Genomic DNA, 23,209 nt, shown 5'->3' with positions numbered 1-23,209 from the left:
TAAGTGGAACTGAAATCCAATTTCATCAAAATCCTTCTACCAAAAACAGGAGAAAAGAGAATTTTGAAACAAATTGGATTCCAGTTCCACCAAATTCCTACACGGTTGAAAAACAGGGAATGTGCTTGTCAGGCAGCACCCAGACGCACAGTTATTGATGTCAAGCAAAAAGCCCGCAAGGAATATGAATGCTGGAGGCAGGCAGGACGTTTGTTGAAGGTCCGGATCCATATCCAAATGTATAACACCCAAAATTGTTTGGACCTTAACTGGTACAGAATCCATGAAGTTTGGCATGCGGCCGTATGAATGACAAGTCAGAGTTTTAATTCGGCCAGGAATTGAGCATGGCAGCTTGATCCTTCACGAGGGACAAACCTAACCCACACGCCGAGTTAAGTAGACTTTCATTACCCGTACCTCAACTCAAGTTTCTCACGTATGACGTCACCACGTGGTGTGGTGGCTCCCCTCCTTTCAGTCTTATTATATATACTGCCTTGCCCCCTCCCCCCTCGCCAACGGGAATTCCAGAGTGGAGAAAGAGCCATTCTTGAGTTGGGACACCAAGACTCTCTCTCTCTCTCTCTCTCTCTCTCTCTCTCTCTCTCTGAAGATGCAGTCAAGCGAGTCAGCACTCACATCCTCTTCCTCCCCTTCATCTCCAACACCTCCTGCTCCCATTGCCTCTCCTTGTGCTGCCTGCAAGATCCTTCGCCGCCGATGCGTCGAACAATGCGTCTTAGCCCCCTACTTTCCGCCCTCCCAGCCCCAAAAGTTCATTACGGCTCACCGAGTTTTTGGTTCTAGCAATATCATTAAGCTCCTTCAGGTATTTCCATTTATCTATCTTTACTACATCTTTAAATTTACAGAGCTTGAAAAAAAAAAACTTTTTCTAAAAATTGGTATATATCTAGTACAACCAATGCCCAGAGTTCTTGCAATTGGGATGAGGCTTGATGATGACAATTAATGATGTTTTCGTTTACCGTAAACAATTAATTCTAGATTACCTATGATTTTTGAAGTCTTGAATTGTCTAAGAACGCCCCTTTTGTAAATGCAACAAAGTCTGTCCTTTTGATCAATTAGGTGTCAATTTAGTACATATATGCCAAAATCCGGTACGTGTCCTGTCCTTTTAAAATGTGGTTCATGATTACGCGATAACTTGGAATGGAACGGTTTGATTGATGGACGGAACTGCTAAGATTATCCTGGAAGTCCTCATATCTCAAGTTATTTGTCAGTTTTTTCGCGTCCTTTGCGCTGGCTGCAATGAATGGCCAACAAACTTGCGTTGGTAGTTGCGCCCTTAAGGTTGTTCAACTGCCACTTTTATATATATATATACCTTAGGTGGTACACACTCTTATTTGCTTAGATCTAGCCATTAAATAGTAAATTTAATTAGTATAATTTTAACATATTTAGTACACCATATATATATATATATTGCTAGAAATTCTTCTTGACTGTTTTTTTTTTTGCATGGTTTAATTCAGGATCTTCCAGAGTCCCAGCGGGCAGATGCAGTGAGTAGCTTGGTGTATGAAGCAAATGCTCGCACCAGGGATCCGGTGTATGGCTGTGCAGGAGCAATCTTTCAACTACAGAAGCAATTGAGTGATCTACAAACGCAATTGGCGACTGCTCAAGCCCAGATCCTCAACATGCAGACCCAGCAAGCTAATTTGGTGGCTCTGTTGTGCATGGAGATGGCCCAATCTCAACAACCCATGTCCCAACCAAGTGATACTTTTGCAACCAGCAACACCACCTTCCAACTCCAGTTCCAGCAGGGAAATGGTGGCTTTTTGGAAGATGCTAATATTGGAGCACTGTGGGAGCCTCTTTGGACATGATCAGCCTCTCCTGGGTTAATTTTCTCAAAAAAATTAATTTGGTTGCTAGGGCAAAGGAGATTAAAACAATAGTTCAAAAGGTTTATATATAAAGAAAAAGTTAAAAAGCAAACTGCTTGACTAAAATAAAAAAAGAAATTCATGGTGATGTGAAAAACTGAGAATGAGAAACAAATCAATTCGAGCATGAATTAATGGCGCTCCCCACATGTAATCTTGAAAACGAGGGGCATGAGAAAGGGCGGACCTCTTGCTCTTGTGTAACGGTCAACTTTATGCTAATTCTAGGAAATCTTTTATTTTCTTAACTCTCTCTCTCTCTCTCTCTCTCTCTCTCTCTCTCTCTCTCTCTCTCTCTCTCTCTCTCTCTCCGTAGTTGGTAATGTTCAATTTTAAATAATGATCTGGTTCGAGGTTGGTAGTGATGATGTTGCATTTCAAAGTAGTCGCTTACTTTTCAAACCTTTCGCCTTGATCAATACCACATGCCAACTTTGGAATAGAAAAAGGCAACTCCAATAAGTTTGGCCAAAACATCTTATGCAGCCCGAAAAATTACCACATATATATGACTATCATATAATAAGCTGCATCAAGATGGGCAAAGAGTCAGGCTTGGCAACTCTAGCAAGAAGAGAGAATATGCATCTTGCCCTTCTTGATAAAGATATCACTAATGATGCCTGGTTTTTCATTGATGCATATGTTCTGCAAACTAATGCCATAGGACGAGGGCACTTTTGTTCCAAATAGTCAAAATACAAATGATTTTTTTCTCTCTTGCAAGCCAGTTCTTTGTTGGTGCTTTTTATCAAAACAAAGGAGCTTTCCCAAACCAGATGGATGATACCATGCCACTGTAAACTAATCGGCCGCGCACATGCATTGCATGACCCAAAGAGCGACGAGGTACATGATAGTTTTCATTGAAACCTGTGACAGATAGCAATGATTGTTTTCCTTTCACCTGGAAGAACTATGTGTGTGCGTGTTCTGAACAGAGATTTTCATGTCTTTATAAGGTTAATATTTGCTAGCCTCCTAGGTATGGAACACCCTAACAAAAAAATATAATAATTTTACTTTTTTCAGTTTTTTTCAACCCTGTAGATGTGATCTTGATTTTAAGTTTAGCAGAGACCTTTGGATCATGTTTTATTAACATATATGTCAAATTTTATAAGTGTTGAAAAATCAATGACCTACAATATACCAAATTTTCAAACCCAAAAAAAAAATTACATTGGAAAAATATGTCAAAGAGTTGATTCCTACTATTTCAAGAGGTCAGTTTTAGTAAAAAAGAACCTCTCCTTATGAGTTCTAACTAGGGGCTTCCTTACCCGAAGAGGTAGCAAATGTTCTAACTATATATATATATATATATATATATATATATATATATATATATAGAGAGAGAGAGAGAGAGAGAGAGAGAGAGAGGCGGGTGTATTGTTGGACACCCAAAAAGTTCAACCAAAATCGAACTTCGTTGTGCCACTGATCGCATGAGAGATTAGCGGCACAATTTTTTTGTGCTGAATAGACCTTTAGTGGCTCTCAACAACAGCTAAATGCATTTTTTGCCTATAGTTGGCACGCAATGGCACATCCAATATTTTTTTGGTCGGATGATACTTCCATCCATCCATATATATATATATATATATATATATATATATATATATATATATATATATATATATATATATAGAGAGAGAGAGAGAGAGAGAGAGAGAGAGAGAGAGAGAGAGAGAGAGAGACTAGGGGTAGTTGCCTTCTCCAATCCATGCCTACTACTAGCATGTTGGGCTTCTGAAGGGTTTTCTTATGTTTTTTCTCAAATTTGGGCAAACAAATGTGTTCTACATGCTTGATTTTATCAGAATGAACTCTTGGACCATTTGATTCTGATACGTGGGTAGGTTTTTATAAGATTTGAAAATCGATGCTGTAAAATTTTTATAAATATTAAAACAAAAATTTATATTTTTCCATCAGAAAAAAACCTATACATGTGTAACGTCCCAAAAATCTAACCCAAAAAATATGGTCATTTTTTTATACCGCCTATAATGAAAGGCCTTTATTTCTAAATCAAATCACAATAGAATTTAAAGACACAAAGTTTGGATAGAACTTTGAGCGAGTTACAGGTAAGTTGAATCAGTTTGTGACTAACAAGTATTTTGACCTCTACATCAGGCAAGTACCCACGAGCGATGGTCATATCGCCGAGGGTGTTACAATTTCAAGAACATAATTCAAGTTTACAGTATTTACATTCAGCATACATGAGAATTTTGTACAGACAAAAGAATGGATCACTCCTGAATCAAAGTGGACCCTAGCATCAAAACTAGTGATACGGAGGGTACCTTCAATGACATCAGCATTATGCTCCAATTCAAAAGTTGTGGTAGCATAAATGTGATCAGTGGTCTTCTTTTGTCTCTGTTGCTGCTAGGGCTACCCCTAGCTGCACGTCTCTCATCGTCCACCTTCTTCTTGCAGTAGTTACGGATATAGTGCCCTATCTTTCTGCAGTGAAGACAAGCACCCATCTCACACAGACATCGTTGTTCATGGTGGAATCACTGATATCTCTTGCAATGCTCATTTTGTTGTTGTTGCAGCTTGTTCTTGTTGTTCTTGTTGTTCTTTTTGTGTCTCTTGGCAGGTGGTGTGAACTTTTTCCCGCTAAACTTCTTCTTCGGAGAGTTGTCACTTCTACCTTGACTCGGTTTTGTCATTGTGGCTTTGGCTTATTGTTCCATTCATCCTCAAGGAGTGTTGTCATCCCTATGGCCTCGTCTAGGGACTGCGGCCCACGTGTGTATAGCTTGACCCTCAGTGCTTGCTTCAGGCCCCTGGCAAACTTCATCACCCACTCCTCCTCAATCACATAGACATTGAAGCAATAATGTTCCAATGCCTAGAACATTGTCGCATACTCGAATAACGTCATCGTCCCTTACTACAGGTCCAAGAACTCCTACATCTTCTTTGCCCTCTTGTGCTTGAGGAAATAAACAACATTGAGGACCTCAAGAAATTGGGCCCAAGTCACAGGTCTGTTTTGGAACCGAACCTTATAGATGATCTTCCACCATTTTTCAGCATGTTCTTTGAGTCTTTATGACCCAAAACTGACTTTGCGATCCTCGAGAACCTCCAACACTCAGAAGATCCTCTTAATCCTCCATACCCAGTTTTATGCTACTTCTGGATTTGTCTTATCGGTGAATGCTAGTGGATCCATGTCCATGAATTTCTTATAGGTGATACCACCACCTACAGCTTGTCGGTCCTAGGCAACCTATTGTAGGTTGTCCCTCATGGTTTGCATGGCAGCAACCTGCTGAGCCATGACCCCGGCCAAGTTGCTTACGGTGTCCATCACATCATTATACCTACCTTGCCATGCCATCAACATAGAAAAAATAACTCGCATAAGTTGACGAGGCCATAGAGATGACAAGGAGTGTTTGGACTCATCCTCAAGGAGTGTTGTCATCTCTATGGCCTCGTCTAGGGACTGCGGCCCACGTGTGTATAGCTTGACCCTCAGTGCTTGCTTCAAGCCCCTAGCAAACTTCATCACCCACTCCTCCTCGATCACATAGACATTGGGGCAATAATGTTCCAATGCCTAGAACATTGTCACATACTCGAACAACGTCAATTTTATGTTACCCTAGAACTCTCATTTCTAAGTTCATGACAATACAAATATTTCAAACAAGTACATCTAAGCATAGCAATTTTATCAAATTCAATAACATAATTAGAACATACTTGGTGAAGTCGGGTTGTTGTATGGCCATGAACCAACCTTTTTCATTGTCATGGGGTTCTTAATCAGACCATAAACTCAAATTTTAAGGTTGGCTTTGATACCAATTTTGTTTTCACACTAAAATATAATTGTTACTCAAAATTAAACTTTGCATTCTCATACCAATTCTGTAATGAATCTAACACAAAAAATGCGACCATTTTGTTTATACCACCTATAATAAAAGACCTTTATTTCTAAATCAAATCACAACAGAATTTAAAGACATAAAGTTTGGATAAAACTTTGCACGAGTTACAGGTAAGTTGAATCAGCTTGTGATTGACATCGATTTTTATACTAGACATTGGGTCCAGGTCTATAATAACTACGTAATTATTATTACAAATCAGAATCAGAGTTAGCAAACCATTCATGAATTGAATTAAAAAGTCATTAACAAGAAAACTAAACTAATAAATGTATCAATGTTCAAAAACATCTAGGATAAGCAAATTGATGTTTTTCCCTAGGACTAAGGATAGGTCGGTGGCCTGCAGCATCCCACCATTTTCCAGTACGCTATTCTGCACTTATGTAAAAATATTTGGTTCAGACTCATTCCAATCCTGAGTAGGGTAAGGCTAACAAAGAACGCATATACAGTGTAACATACAAGATACACACATTTGTTAACATTGCAGTTAAATAATCAACATGCTACTAACAAGTAATTAATTAAACCTTTCATGAAAAATGTCAAATTCAAAAAAATCAAAATAATGTACATGTAAATCGGTGTAGCAGTTACAATTTATATGTAACACATTATAGTAATTGCAATCTAACATGCAAGTCCATAGCATACACTAATTCGATCATGTAAACAACTCAATGCATGAACAATTTGAACATAAATGAGACCCTTAACTTTTTTCTTATATTAGGGAATGTATTCACACATGTTTAACAACCAAACTATGCAAGTATAAGTCTTTTGTTTCTCTTTTAATTAATCAACCTGTCAGGTACTGAAGGCCTAGCAACAGAGAAGATCACATGGGGGTTTATTATGCTATGTATTTTAATACCCCATGTTACTTACTGTTATACAATCCATCGTGGGTGCACTACAAGAAAAATGCTACTTAGCGACGGAAATTTGCGACGGATTATTTTCGTCGGAAATTTGTGACGGATTAGCGAGCGAAAACTATTTGTCGCTAACATTTGAAATATTTGCAAAATTAGCGACGAAAATATCTTCGTCGCTAAAGTCGTCGCTAATTAGCGAGGGATTAGCGACAACATTTTTTTGTCGTCAAAAACACTACAAAAAATGCTAATTAGCGACGGAATTAGCGAGGAAATTTTTCCGTCCCTAATTCGTCGCTACTTAGCGACGGATTAGGGACGAAAAAATTCCCTCGCTAATTCCGTCGCTAATTTTCATCCCAGTTGAGGCACGAAATTTTCCCTCCCTCCGTTTAAAATTTTTCCTCCCTTTGTTTTTCCCTCCCGTTCGATTTAAACCATCCCCACTTGAGGTGCTTCTCAGGACGTCAGAAGCCCCGCTGACGACACACACAAAGAGTCGATCCCCACCTATGGAGAAGTCACAAATGGAGTCGCCGTGGCTTCGCCGGAGTCGAGACGTCAAGGGGGCGACGAAGAGGAGGCTGTTGTTGGGGAGCCACTGGAGCCTGCCGGAGTCGAAGAGAGTGGCGACGAAGAGGAGGCTGCTGTTGGGGAGCCACTGGAGCCTGCCGGAGTCACCGACGGACCAACCGGGGGTCTCGTAGTAGAAATCTGATTGCTTCCCGGTGTGGCCGTCCCACACCCCTATGTCGTACTCGTTGCTCCTCCCCCTGCAGCTCGCGAAGATCCGCGCGGAGTCGCAGCTGAAGCTAAGCGCCCTCGCCGTGAAGCTCTTTGGCGGGTTCTCGTGGCAGACCTGGAACTTGAAGAGGAGCTCCCCCCGGAACGTGCCCCTGTCGTGAAGCTCTTCAGCTGGTTCTAGTGGCAGACCTGAAACTTGAAGAGGAGCTCCCCCCGGATCCGCGCGGAGTCGCAGCCTGCTGGAACACGCTGGTTCTGTGAAAAAAAAATTGCTCCTTGCCGGAGAACGCGCCGGTAGCGAGCAATTTTTTTTATTTTTTTTTTAAATTTAACGATGGATTAGCGACGGATATTATCCATCGCTAATTTAAAATAGTGAAGGACTCATGATGGATCATATCCCTCGTAAATTAGCGACAAACTTAGCGGCGGATAAGTTTTGGCACTACTTAGCGTCGAAAAATTCGCGATGAAAGTTTTACGTCGCTAATCCATCGTTAAACAGTTTAGCGACAGATTAGCGTCGGATTAGCGACAAATTTAGGTCATCGCTAATCCACAGATTTCTTGTAGTGGTGGCCTACTGTCGAGAAAATATTCTCACTTGGTGCGATTGAATAATTGGGTTGTACAACCTATGACCACTATAGTGTCCTAGAACATACCACTATGGATTCATTTAAGGTAGTTGTGTTCCCCTAACTCTAAGGAGTGGGGATAATGAGATGCCCACAACTCTCAAAGTTACAACTGTGTCCCACATAATTTGTACCTCTTACCCTCTTCAGGTAAGACATGTCAAAATGGGTTATGTGAGTTATTAAAATTTTAGTGCATTTAAACATATGTGCCTTATCATTTGACACCAAAAGAGACAGTGAATTAGCCCAAGTACCTTTGTACGGTACCATACCACTCGTACGAGCCAAACTACCTACTCTTTGATAGATTTACACAAGCTCACAAACAATAGCTCATTCTTGGTAGCCTGGTACCTTTAAACCGGATGTCCATTATACCTTCTTTAAGGTAAATCTCCCTTGAGGTTATTATTCATGTTACGTCTATGTGTATATTTCATTAACTTAGTGTAACGCTCTGAGATTTTTAACCTTTGAAAAAAACATAAAAATTAAAAAAATTCTTTTTCTTTTAAAATAAATAACGGAAACGATTTTAAACTTCAGTTTAAAACCTCGGGTGTGTTACATTCTAAGAACTATAGTATATTTCAAGGAATAATTTAAATCAAACATGCATTATATATAATCATTTACAAATGTTTAAACAATTAAACATTTAGGATTGAAAAATAAAAATCCTAAAGTTTTTCCAGGATCTTGAAAATCGTGATTCTTCTATGCCACTCCCATCCAGTATCCACTGTCATGCAAGGTGTCTTGTACCTGAAGTTGTATTTTTTTATAACATGGGGTCAAACTTGTGACAACTTAGTAAGTAAATACCAATTCCAGGTAACTTAAAATGTCAAAACATATTTAGGAATTAATGATTTAACTCTAATTATATAATTCAGATTCAAGCTATATAATGTATATAACAACTCATGTATTCAGTATGATGCAAATAATCACTCATGCATTTAATACAAATAACAATTTATACATTTAATTACAATGGCATTGTCCACCATTCTTGTAAGTAATTATTCAAATATTAGAGCTTTTGTTTAGATATTTATTAACCCTACAGGTACTCGCAGGCCACTAGTCGTCGTACAGCCGAGACCATTTAGGGATTTATTATGCCATGTGTATTTTAATTACCCCAAATGACTAGTGTACATATCCTAAAGGTAATGGTTTGCAACCAGGAAAATTCCCCCCAAAGGCCACTAAAACGCTTATTTGGATACATCCTGTGAGTGACTGGAGACTCATGGGAATCTATTGCTCCCAAAATCATTTTCATGTCACTCGAGGCTTGTATTACCTATCCTTTCCAAGGTAAGCCACCAATGTATTATGCCATGTTTTTTTATTAGGTTTTTTAATTCATTAAATGTTACTTTATATATACAGGCACTTCGCCTATGAAGGCAGAAAATCACTTTAAGTTTATGTGTAAGCGTGATTCATTTAACAACTTGTACATAAGAAAAATTTATGTATAATAATACTTTTCAACAATAATCACATGATACATATTCATCAACATGCTCTATGGCAATAAATGTTACTCGAACTTTGGTCATAGCCTGGCCAAAATAATTCACTTCATAAACAACAATTTCAAGCATTTTAATTTAAAGTCTATAGGGTTTTATTAAACCCTAATCTTATTATTGAATAACAATCTTTATAACAAGCATTCAAGGCATACTAACCTGAATTGATGCATGCAAACATGATTTAATGTATGTAAAGATGATTTAAAGCATGCGAACATAGATCAAAGTATGCATACTAATCTGAATTTATGCATGCAAACATAATTGGATGTATGTAAATATAGTTCAAAGCATGCTTTATACTTGAATTGCAAACAAGATTTGGTGTATGTAAACATAGTTCAAAGCATGCTTTATGTCCTCAAAAACTATGAGAGAACATGGTTTTAAATAATAATAAAATATTAAATCATATTTTAATACCCATTTTTTATACCTGAATTACCCTTATTCAGATCCCATATAACCAAAATACCACTTGGGTATAAAAATTACTATTTTACCCTTTTATGGTTTAGAAATTTACCTAAACTTGCCACTGGGATGGCAAATAACCATTTTACCCTTAACAATTTTGTTAATTTCCTAAAAATATCCCTAATATAAAAATTACTTTTTCCCTTTTTATAGTTGATAATTTTACCTAAATATGCTACTAGATTGGCAAATTACCATTTTATCTTTGATAATTTAATTTATGAATATTCCTTTAATTGTGGACTTTGAAAAACTCTCTGTTTGGATCTATCAAAAGTTTGAATATGAATTCAAATTAGTATTTGAATCCAATAATTATTCAAATTAAGATTTTTGGACTTCAAATCATATCCAAACTGGTTCAGGATTCATAAAGGCTTGATTTTTAGAATTTATTAAACATTGAAAATTTCTGAATATTACCCTTAGGACACTTGGCACTCATTGTCCGTAGCAAGAGTATTCATGTGTGTATGCATCTTTCATACGCCTTATAGCACAAAACATGCCACACAACCCCGATTATAATTCACGTCTGCTAGCACTATATGGGCTCCACTGAACCACTAATATATGTGCATGCATTTCTCATATGTCTTACAGCACCATCATAGCATGTATTCAATTCATGATGCATTCATTCATACTATATGCAATTTCATCATGCAAGTTAAAATGCATTATATTCATTCACATGCATTCATGCAATGTTACAAGAAATCATGCACTGCTTGTACTTTAGCAATCTAAAATGCTAGCAAACTATGTATAGTTTCAAGACCTATATTAGAATTGCACACTATACTAAATTATGTCAATAACAGGTCTGGTCCAACTCTGGAATCATTTTATGTCCTTGGGTTCCACTTTTATTACCCAAACACACAAACAAGCAAGTGTTCCTACTTTTGGAACTGCATGGACAATTTTTTCCTATTTTGTAAAACAAATCAAGGTATAGCTCTATGTGTTAGCTAAACACAAAATCAAACCACATACCAAAATCATTAAAAATGGATTTAAAGTAAATCGGACACAGAAACATGTATTTCTATCACTAGATAGGTCGAGTCTGGTCGGTCCATCCTTTGGACAGTCCATTAGGCTAGCATAAATATGGAACAAAAAATCAAGAATTGTTTTTAACATAGTTTAACATATGTACAGTAAGCATATCGAAAAATGAAACCAAAATTATTATCAATATGTAATTAAATATTTTATACTATAACCAGTTTTTGTCCCTGGACAACCCAAATTTAAGGACATAACTATTTTTACAGCCTGTTGCCTGATTTTTAATTCACAGAATATATTGAATAGTGTACATGCTTTTTATTTCAGATTCTCTGTCATGTTAGCTTTCACCCACAATAAAAATAAAGCAAAAAAACATTATATTTATGGGATTATGAATTTTAAAATACAGGTATTGGAACAAAAATATTGTCTTGGATAGAATCATTGTTTCATCTTGCAAAAGGCATAACTCCCTCATCCGATCTCGGATTGATGCAAGGTTTCCACCAAAATTTGTATATCAGCGAATTGAAGATTCACCCCAAATTTTTTATTTATCTAACGATTAGATTTGACTAGTTCTATTTTATAAAATCTCAGATCTGATTCAAGAATACAGGAAAACAACATATTCATTATAATATATATCAATAATCTATCATTTAACAAGATCTGACATTTAAACATGCTAAAAATGACTTTAAATCATCAAATCAATATTAGATCATGCATAATAACATCCTAACATGATTCTAACATAGATCCAAATATTATTTCATAAAATCATCCATCACATACATGGAAAATCATACGAAACATGGATCTTTCAAAAAATTGATTTCTCAAAGCCATTTTTGGGATTTGAAACCTTGAAAATATATTGAAAAGCATCGAATCTCAGACCTAACTCAGATCTCAACCATTCAACATTTGTATTATGCGTAGGGAGTAGATTCTCCCACAAGGATCATGTAGACTAGGCCATACATGGGTTCATTATTACAAAAAACCTTACCTTTATCACTTTCTCGTATGTACTCCTGCCTTCGCCTCTTATTTCAACACCTTGGCACAATATTAATGGCTGTCAACACCTCTCCAAGCTTGATGAAGAAGGAAGGAAGGAGAAGATATAAGAGATAGAGAGATGAGAGATATCTCAGTGAGAGAAATAAGGGGAAAGATATGAGAGTTAGAGAGAAAAGAGGGGCATTTTCCCCAAAAAGAGGAGGGGTGGTTCCCAACCACCTCTCTCTCTCTCTCTCTCTCTCTAATGTGGGCCCATTAGGGGGGTCAACCAAGGGGGTCCCTCCTTTAGTGGAGAGCTATCTAACTTTTTTGTGGGTCCCACTAAGGAGATTGATCCCAAAAAAGGATCCTCTTTTTATGGAGAGGTGGTTTCTCAAACCACCTCTCTCTCTCTTTTGTGGGCCCCACCAGGGCAACGCCCCATCTGTTCCCTACATTCAAGGGAGAGGTGGTTTTCCAAACCACCTCTCTCTTAATCTTTGTGGGCCCCACCAAGGGGTCGACCCACCTAGTTTTCCTTTGTTGGAAACTCTTTATTTTTTTCACTTTCCTTTTAACCTGACTTACCTAATTACTTAGATAATTAACCTAATTAACTATGTGGGGTCCACTAGGGGCGGGCATCCCACCCTCTTCTCGAACCCTCTATTACTTTAATTATTTTAATATTACTTCTTAATTTTTCTTCTTAATTAAGATCTCTGCGAGCGGAGACCGTCCCTGCATCGTTGATCTTCGTGGGCGATGGAATCGTAACCGGTAAGGCAGGGCCACCCTGTAGGACCTGGCGGTATTAGCATCGTTTGCCTAAAATGCATTCATTCCGGTCTCGCAAGCAGGCAAAGCTAGTAATGAAGGCCAAAGCAATTACCTTTCAAAAAACTTACCATTTTGTAAAGAGAGAGTTACCACACTCAAAGCTTTTTTGGTAACTTCTAATTATTGCAGTCCCTAATTCATTTACTTTATGTAATTATTCAAATTTTCAGATTTCATTGGTCCCACCTGAAGAATTTTTATGCATTCAAGAAATGTCACTTAGCGTAGAGAGGGTGCAAAAGACCACTATGCCCTTGTCCACCTTCACAACTCATGTGGGCCCTCATGTGGACATGTGGCACTTTAATGGGCTGGGCATGACCCACTGGGCCCCATATCCCACATGTGGCACCTTAGAGGGACTTTGGGTTGGGTTTAAAATATGGTCTGGTCCATTTTGACATACTTGTTTCTGGATCCAATCCAATTGAAAAAACCTAGAATAGAGACTGGTCCATTTAGAAAAATGCATTTTCTAATCCATCTTAAATCCAAAATTACTAGTTTGGGTCTCCTACCAGATCCACAACCCATTTAGAATCTAACTAGGGCCCAAATTCATTTTAACATCTTGAATTTTGCTTGAATTTTACTTTCACTTTACATTAGACTTAGGCACAAAATGGACTCCAATTTGCACCTTAAATTAACCAAAATTGCTGAATTAAATTCTACATTAAATCAAGATCAATCAATAACCAATTTTCAAGTCATAATTACACAAAAATTTATATTTAATTTATTTATAAATCATAAAAAAATTTATGGGATTACAACATGTGTTATTTTCTAGCAAATTAACTATATTAATACATTTGTAGGGTCAAATTTATGGAAAATACTTCAAAAACCCATGTTTGGTTGTTTTTGGCACCTACTTTATATATAGTATAGGTGGTAGTTGCGCGACTGCCTACTCCGATCCATGCCTACCGCCAACTTATCAAGTTGTGAAAAGTTTTTTTTTCATGCCTTTCTCAAATTTGACCATACAGAGTGTTCTAAATGCTTGATTTTATGGGAATAGACTCTTACATTGTCCAATTCTTATACATGGTTAGGTTTTTATGATGTTTGAAAATCGACCGTGTACCATTTTTATAAATATTCAAGTTAGAAAAATTACATTTTTTATTGAAAAAACATGATCCAAGTGTCATTTTCTGGCAAATTGACCAGGTTGAATACATCTGCGAGTTCAAATTTATGAAAACAACTCAAAGCCCTTATTTTCGTGCCTTAGCCTCGTAACTTTGGTAGACACCTTCTCCCAACCCATCTATGTATATATATAGGAGAAATATATGGTGGTTTTGGACCATGATACCATATGGTGATGCACACTCATGTTTGAGTAGATCTAGCCATCAAGTGGTAAATCTAATGATACATGTGTTTAGCATGTTTTCTTTAGTATATTTGAAGTCTTTATCATGTTTAATACAATATATATATATATATATATATATATATATATATATGGCCGCTACAATATAAGAACTGAAAATATGATAACTATTGTGTGGACCTAGATTCATGGGTTTTTTGCTCTTTTCTCTTAAATCGAGGTATAGAGATGTGATATCTACATGCATGGTTTTATACAGAACGACTCTTGAATCATCTGATTACGATGCATAAGTTGGATTTGTTAAGGCTTGAAAATCAACAACTTAAATTTTTCACAAATATTCAAGCATCAAAAAATTATTTTTCTTCATCGTGAATACACAATCCAACAGTCGATTCCTAGCAAATTCACCAGGCCAAACACATCTGCATGGTCAAATTTTATAAAAAAAATAAATATTGTAAATGCCCCATTCAATTCATACAGCAGTTCTCATATTCCCATGGTGAAAATTAATGCCATAGCGCTAATAATCCTGCCATCCAAATTCAATTATCGCATCTACTAACCTTAGAACATAAATAATTCTTAATATCTTCATTGGACATAATTAACGAACACCAATATTTATCATAATCTCTCTCTATCTATTTATATACAGGTGCTTCTATGTTGGTATAGTACCACCATAGCTTAAGGTGGTACACGCTTGATTTACATAGATGTATTCTCCAAAAGCCAACTCTATTGGATTATGTTTAGCACATTTTATTTAATATTTGTATGTGTTAAACTCGACTCCAATATGATGTTGTATAACATTTTTAAACCACCGGTATTTTCATGACTTGTGAGCTATTGATTTTTACCATCTCAAAAATCCTAAGCGTCCATAAGGTGTGGACAACATTGATTTTCAATTTTCCTGACCATATTTGATAAATCAGACCCTACAGATGTGTTCACCATGATTCATTCTAGGAATTGAATATTAAATCATGATTTTTTATTAAAAATTATGAATTTATGAGCTTTAAAATTTATAAAATATCCGAGTCATTGATTCTTGAATACTTACAAAAACCTGCTCACATGTCATAATCGGATGATTTAAAAGCCAATTCCCACTAAACAAACAACGTTGTTCACATTAAATTCTAAAAAAAGTGTCAAAAAATAATTAAAAAAGTTACACTGTTCAATCCTCGTACCATTAAGAGGAACCAATTACTATATATATTACTATATATATATATATATTGGAGAGTAGGTGCCTAAAACAGTTATGAGCCTACCATGAGCGAATAGGGGGTTTTGGGATGTTTTTCGTAAATCTGACCCCACAGATGTATCTTGACAACTTGGTTTTGCTAGAAAATAAAATTTGGATCATGTTTTACAATCAAAAGAACATGAAGTTTTTAACTTGAATATTTATTGAAATTGTAAAACGTCTATTTAACTTCAAACCTTATAAAAACCTACCCACATGTCAGAATCAGATGATCCCAGAGTCCATTCCTATAATGCCTATAATACCTATGATCCATTTCTATAATCCAAGAGTCGGTATAAGATTTCAAGATAACAGGAGGCCAGCCAATATGTAGGTTGAGGGATTTTTCCCTGACCTATCAAACAAAAAAGACAGAGATTTGATTATCTCGTTGATCGTAATTCATTGATGTACTTAACAAAACACTCTTTAATCTACCAAAATGCACCATGAATACAATGGACAAAATTAAATCATTTAAGCATTAGTATCAATGAACAGAGTGCCTCATGAATATCTGCCAACAAGGCGTCCAATAGAAATGGTTTCTTCATGCTGTAGTCTACTTGGAGAATTACTCGATTTTGACTAGGTTGGAGTATTATTTTCCTTCGAAAGAAATAAAATAATCACATTTCATGATTATAACGTTAAAAATTACAGAGCTTTATGAAGATTAGCCCAAAGGGCAGCAACAGAGACGCTTTCCGCTGGATGACAAAAATTAGTTGGACCATATATGAGCAAATGTACTGGCCTTTCCTGGCAACGGTAGGATAGAATACAAATACGTACGTTGGTAAGAGCTGTCAAAAAGTCAAGGAGGGCTCCACGTGGTTGGTAAGAGCTGTCACTAATGCCCAGTTTTTTTTTTTTCAAGCATAGCAAAGACTTTTCCTTTTTTGAATCTCTTTTTTCAAAACACGGTTCCAAACCAGGACCACAATTTTCACAGTTCGCATCTTTGGGCAAATTAATATTTTAATTATTTAGTTGTTGTACCATTTTGGCACCAGCATTAGGTCAACGTTATGTTTAACATGTACCATTTAGGCACCAGCCTTAAGCCAATCATAATTTACCATTGTTCAACCTCAAAATATTTTTCTCAATCATGTACAAATATTTGAAATGGGAAAATATATTAGTTAAAAGAGGTCGGGGGTAGGCCTAGGAAGACATGGATGAAGGTGATAGGAAAGGATATGAATGCTTTGAACATCACCGAGGACATGGCATTGGATAGAAATGACTGGAGGAGAAGGATTCATGTGGAAGACCCAGAATGATTTTCTTTTTGGGTTCATATCGCCGACCCCAATTGTTTTGAGATGAAGGCATAGTTGTTGTTGTATGTACAAATATTTGCACAAATTACGTTATTTCATTTCTCAGCATAAAGATTTACAAAATATATAGTATGTGCACAACATAATACAAAAAACAACCCCCCAAAAGCAGTCTCAGGCTTGGTACTGCAGATACCCTTGAGTTCTCCGTGTTATACCATCCGTCTGCCAGATATCGAGTCCTTGAAAACAAAACAATTATAAGAGTGAGACTACATGTGTCTCATAATTCATTAGGTCTTTCACTCAATACATGCGTTTTTCATACAACCAAGACAAAAATATCTTTAATCATTTGTGAAAATTCTTCACCTCTCCCTTACCTGAATTGTTCTTCAACCTTTGCTATAATGATAAATGTGTCCCCAAAACACAATGAATCCGAACCAAACCCAAATTCGATTGAACGAAGAACCAATTTTCACAATGAAATCATTAATCATCCAAAGAACACATCAAAATGCAAGAAAATATCATATTTATTAAATAATTACGTACAATAATAAAAGGTTTAGTCAGTGCACTTCCCTGTTGGGATGGGACCGTTAATTCTATGTTCAATACCCCATTAGTAAGTTGAACAGGTCTGCCTAACCCCAGCCTGCCTTTCAAAAAAAAATACCTCACCCAACCTAAACGAAGACTTCTAATTTTTCAAAGCAGGTTGGCATGGATTTACACCACTAATTGGGTCGTCTTTTTGGCCTCAAAATGCCCTACACCTTTTAGAGGAAAAGATGGAGCTGATGACCTAAGAGTCTAAACAAAATGAGAGGGATATGGCTATCATTAGGAAAGTCAATGGCTTTCTTGTCATCCACTCGGAAGCCCAAGTAGACCATATTAAATGTTGAATTCTTCAGCTAGAATATGGAGAGGAACTTATACTATCTGTATCTATCGCTTTTACTGGTTGCTTTATTCTATGGTTAGGTTTATATGTCATGAAGTTTTAACCATAGCCAGCACGGTCACCATCACAAGAACAAAATTGGTGTGCGCAATAAATATGGAATATCAATTAATGGGAATTTATAGTGAGATCCACAGAGAAATCCGTGATGTGTTTTCGTGACAGTGGCCTTCGTTGTCAATGCATGGGCGGACAGAGAGCAAGTTCGAGTGGGTCCGCATGTTGCAGTAAGGAGTTCTAAAACTGAAACACTTGGCAGTATCACGTATCAGACGCATTGATGCCCTACATCCTCAATTTTGTGACTCTTGCGCCATACTTCACAAAAAACAGGACGATTACTGCCGCTAGAAAATCGCCTGTAAAGACCATCACTGGCACTCTCCGGGCGCCACAGAATGCACCAGTGAACATTGTGTTGCTGATTCAAATACTGGCAAAAAGATGCAGCACCAGTGAAAGTGCACTTTCAGTGGTGCATTTTTGTTGCCAGTATTCTTTAATGGCGCAAGACTAGCCTCCGATTTGTGACCATATGGTAAACATTCAGTGGCGCAAATTTGTGTCAGTGTATTTATGTCATCGAGCTGCTAATTCACTAGCGAGGGGTATTTCTTGTACTTAAGGTTGCTAGGAAGGAAAAGAGAACAGGAAATGTGTTGAGAAACTGAGATGAAAAAATGAGATTTTTTTAGGATATGTGAAAAGGGAAACACACATATATATAATATATAGAAAGTGGTAGCTACTAACCACTTTTCTAGCTAACCACTGTGTTAACCAAACCTTCGAAGGGTTTTTCTATGTTTTCCTTAAATCTGACCGTACAATTGCACTTTACATGCTTGGTTTTATAGGAATAAACTCTTGGATCACCTAATTCTGATACGCAAGTAGGTTTTTATAAGGTTTAAAAATTGATGGTATAATATCGTCTTAAATGGGTCATATTGAACACATTTGTAGGGTCAGATTTAATAAACATAGCTTGGAACATTGAAAATTAATGCTATCCACACTTATGGAGAGTTAGGAGTGATTGGTTCCTCCTAACAGTAGGAGGGTGTGGACAGTCAAAATGTTTGATTTTCTTGATTGTTTTTTAGAATCTAACCTTATAAATGTGATCTACATAGTTTTCTTGGTAGAATTCATCCTTTCAATCATCTGATTATGACAAGCAAACATGTTTTTATAAAGATTTAAAATCAATGGCTTAGACTTTCTATAAATTTTAAGGCTCATAAAATCATTATTTTTCATAAAAAAAGCATGATCCAATAATCAATTCTTAGTAAATAGATCAAGCTGAACACATTTATTTGGTTAGATTTATCAAACATAGCCTGGAATATATATATATATATATCCTAAACCATTGATTTTGAATCCTTATAAAAACCTATTTGCTTGTCATAATCAGTTGTTTGAAAAGTTGATTCCTGTTAAAAAAACCTATATAGATCTCATATGTAAAGTTAGATTTTATAAAACTATAAAAAAATGAAACATTTAGACTGCCATACCACCAGGAGGAACCAATCAATCATATACTGGAATTGGTTCCTCCTATCAGTCCAGAAAGTGTGAACAATACTTATTTTCAATGTTCTAAGCTATGTTTGATAAATCTGACTCTACAAATATGTTCAAGATGATCTACTTGATAGAAATTGATTGATGGATCAAGCCTTTTTTATGAAAAAGTATGATTTTATGAGCTTTAAAATTTATTAAAAAATTTAAGTTATTGATTTTGAATCCTTATAAAAACATGTTTGCATGCCATAATCAGATGATTCAAACGATGATTCTTACTAAAAAACTATGTAGATCACATCTATAAGGTTAGATTCTATAAAACTAAAAAAATAAAACCTTTAAACTGTCCACACCCTCCAAACATTAGTTGAAACCAATCAAATCATAGAGAAATTGGTTCCTCTTAACTGTCAAAAACTGTGGACAATACTGATTTTCAATGTTCTAAGCTATGTTTGATAAATCTGACCCTACAAATGTGTTCAACATGATCTATTTGCTAGGAATTGATTGTTGGATAAAGTTTTTTTTTGACAAAAAAATATGATTTTATGATCTTTAAAATTTATAAAAATTCTAAGCTATTGATTTTGAATCCTTATAAAAACATTTTTGCATGTTATAATAAGATGACTGATTCCAACTAAAAAAATTGTATAGATCACATCTGAAAGGTTATATTGTAAAAAAACTATCAAAAAAATAAAACATTTGGACTATCCACACCCTCCTACCATTAGGAGGAACCAATCACTTTATATATATGTGTGTGTGTTACGATCACTTATATGTATAATCTACTCGAAAAATGATTGGAATATTTTCACAAATGCCTGGAAATATGTAGTCACACAAATTTTGATCAAGTCATTTCATGTCAAAGTCATGTACCAAAATCCAGTGTTTTCGACCTATTTTAAAGTTTTTTCAGATTCAACTTTATTTTTAGTCTTTAAAATTATGTTCTCAAGTTTTTTTTTCCAAAAAGAAAATTAAACTGCAAAATCTCAGCTTTTCAACGAACCAAAAATCAAGTCAATATGACATCAAAGTTGAAAGTTATAACCAAAACAAGATAACTTATTTAGTAAAAATCCTTTTTTTAAGTAGGGCCTACTTTGAGTGCATTTTTAGTACAAAAATAGTCAAATTTGGTTCTCACTTAAAAAGTGAATTAAAGTTGAGTGTGTAAGCTTTTAAACACAATAAAATTTATCTCAAACCGGCATCTGGATATGAAGTTATGGACAAAACTAGTTAGCATGTCAGGCATGTTTTACACGATTTTGCTGACGACAATTCCAAAAGATGATGAATTGGCGTCAGAGGTTTCCAATGATGACAGTTCAACTTGTCGTTAGGGCTATAGTTGTTTTCAGAGGTAAAAAATTATCGTCAAAGGTTTCCAATAATGTTACCACAACTTGTCGTTAAGGCTAAAGTTGTCGTCAAAGGTTTTCAATGATGACACCTCAACTTATCGTTAAGGCTAAAGTTGTCGTCATCGCAACTTGTTGTCAACATCCTCCAACACCGGCCTCTTATGAGTCATATTTTTTTGCATGCCTTTGGAATGAGATTTGTCTTATTAGCCTTCCAAAATTGCATTCGGCAACTTTCATATTCTCAAAAGCCATTTACTTAGATAAAATCACCCTCTAAGGCACTAAACCTTGGATGAATCTCAACCTTTCATTCAAAGGCAACCCATATACAAGCCATACATCTAGATGAATCTTGGATACGTAGAAAATGTATCTGGATCTGCCTAAAAAACTATAAATAGGTAGCCACCTCCTATTCCAACATATGCTTTTTGTTCCTTATAGTATTATCACTTTTTTGAAATCCTGACAGACCCTAACCTAGCGTAGCCTAGCCAAAGACCTAGATTCCTTGTCTCACCCACTTTTGGAGTTTGTGCCTTGCTGAAGTGTTTCTCGTACTCCCCCATACTCGTCAACGTGAAAAGAGTTATCTAAGCTCAATGTCAGATTTGGTTTTCATTTATTTTTGTATTTTATTTATTTTGTGTGTTTTTATAAGTTTTGATAAGCCTAACGTTTGTATGTTATTTGCTTTAGTGCCTTTTTTTAAGTTTTGGTAGCTCCCACCACTGAATTCGTTTTCTTCTAGGCCTCGCATACGAGGTATGAATCTCCGCAACATCATCACTTCAAAAACAATGATCGAGGGTTCCTAATTAGGTTGATTCTTGCTTATCGGAGGAGGAAAGAAACTTTACCTTGAAGAACAATGCCCACACTCTCTTAAAGTCTGGATTCTGTTTCGGGTGTATTTTAAAAAATATATCTTTTAGTAGAAAATCCTTTGTTTTTGTTTTCAAAATTTAGGAGGGGTCCATAGAATGACGATCATGGTGGGACCATTCGTTTAACTTCAACATTTGAGCTTCTAAAAAATCAGCATTACGAGGTTGGTAGATTCATTATTTTTATGATTTTTGGATCTAGATACACCTTGGATCCAAATACTGTTATTTTCTATATTTTGTTTTATTAAACACTGTCAGATTGACAAAGTTAAATATCTCTGTTCGTAAGTTAGTTTTTGACATTCTTGGGCTCATTGAAAAGCAGATGAATGTGGTACAAGTTCACATGTTTGGCATGTCTTCAGATTCTGTCTCTTCAGCCTCTGAAAAGAACCATAAATAACAAGAAATAATCATTTTGGTGATTGTTTCTCGCTGAAAATACCTACTTTTTTATCTGTATCTTAGTAACCTAGTATTAAAAACCTGCATTTTTGGACTCGATAAAAATCTAAAATTCAGATTTAAGTTCGTCTAGTTTTGAGCCAGAGTCAAAAAATACACAAATAAATTTATGCGAGTTCATGAGGTCTACATAAAAAAACCTGTAATTCTAGATTTAAGTGAGAGTTTGACCTAACGGAAGAAAGGTACACTTTTATCTCAATAAGACCTAAATTGGCAGTTGCAAAGGATAAAAGAGTCCTCACAATATCAAATATTTGTCATTTTGGACATTGAGAGAATATAAAAAATTGCAAGGTTTTTAGATAATCAGATCAAATTATTCATAAAATACAATCATTTTTTTTAAAACTCAAAAAGAAAAGAGAGTATCATTTCTACCAGTTTAAGTCGTCCACTTAGCATATTCACATAAGTGATAAACAAAAGTCATTCTCATAGCATTTTTTCTTTCCCCAAAATGGAAACCCTTATAATTAGAAAAATAATTAGAAAAAACAAAACGGAAACCTCACATAACTATAAGGGCATTTTACTGAAACAAATCGGAGGAACAATTTTAAAAAGGAAATAATACGATAAGCAACCTCATTCATTTAGAAATTCTTGCGTGACGTGGGTATTTTCGGGAACAAACCCACAGCAAACAATCATGTCATTTTGAAATTCTTACAATGAAGGAAAAGTTTTGCGTACCACTACCCTAGCCGATCCTTGCAAGTAGTATAAAACATTTTGCCTATACGATGGCTTCACATTTCACACGTGTGTGCACGCACACACACGCGGCAAGTCTGACAAGGGGAACTAGGGTCCCGACTCGCACCCAGTACAAATCTAAAAAACTGCACTACACCACATCACGTGATGATTTTATCATGACCACCCATATATTATTATAACCATTACGCATTCACTTCATATTATAACTTTTTTCACATACTTCGTCTATAATATGACATTATGACTTATTACAACAAAACATTCCGACCAGCAAAACATACAACAAAAAAATTA

At 35.9% G+C, this 23,209-nt stretch overlaps 1 protein-coding gene across 1 annotated transcript; it reads left to right on the top strand.

Annotated features, from left to right (window-relative positions):
* The first annotated feature begins 584 nt into the window (after positions 1–584).
* On the top strand, positions 585–2,166 carry LBD1 (LOB domain-containing protein 1). Its single transcript, XM_090004174.1, has 2 exons — positions 585–832; positions 1,509–2,166. The coding sequence occupies exons 1-2, from the start codon at positions 617–619 to the stop codon at positions 1,866–1,868; spliced, it is 576 nt and encodes a 191-aa protein (XP_089860300.1). The 5' UTR covers positions 585–616; the 3' UTR covers positions 1,869–2,166.
* The last annotated feature ends 21,043 nt before the right edge of the window (positions 2,167–23,209 follow it).

This window comes from Nuphar pumila, chromosome 4, assembly GCF_984573655.1.
Source record: "Nuphar pumila chromosome 4, dmNupPumi1.hap1.1, whole genome shotgun sequence".
Taxonomy (NCBI): domain Eukaryota; kingdom Viridiplantae; phylum Streptophyta; class Magnoliopsida; order Nymphaeales; family Nymphaeaceae; genus Nuphar; species Nuphar pumila.
The sequence above is the reverse complement of the archived record's forward strand: the minus strand, read 5'-3'. Positions and strand labels throughout refer to the sequence as shown.

Bases quoted from the DNA above. Each gene is read 5' to 3' on its own strand.
- LBD1 (XM_090004174.1), top strand. From the start codon at position 617: ATGCAGTCAAGCGAGTCAGCACTCACATCCTCTTCCTCCCCTTCATCT. The intron at 833-1,508 runs GTATTTCCATTT...GGTTTAATTCAG, and splicing joins ATATCATTAAGCTCCTTCAG to GATCTTCCAGAGTCCCAGCG.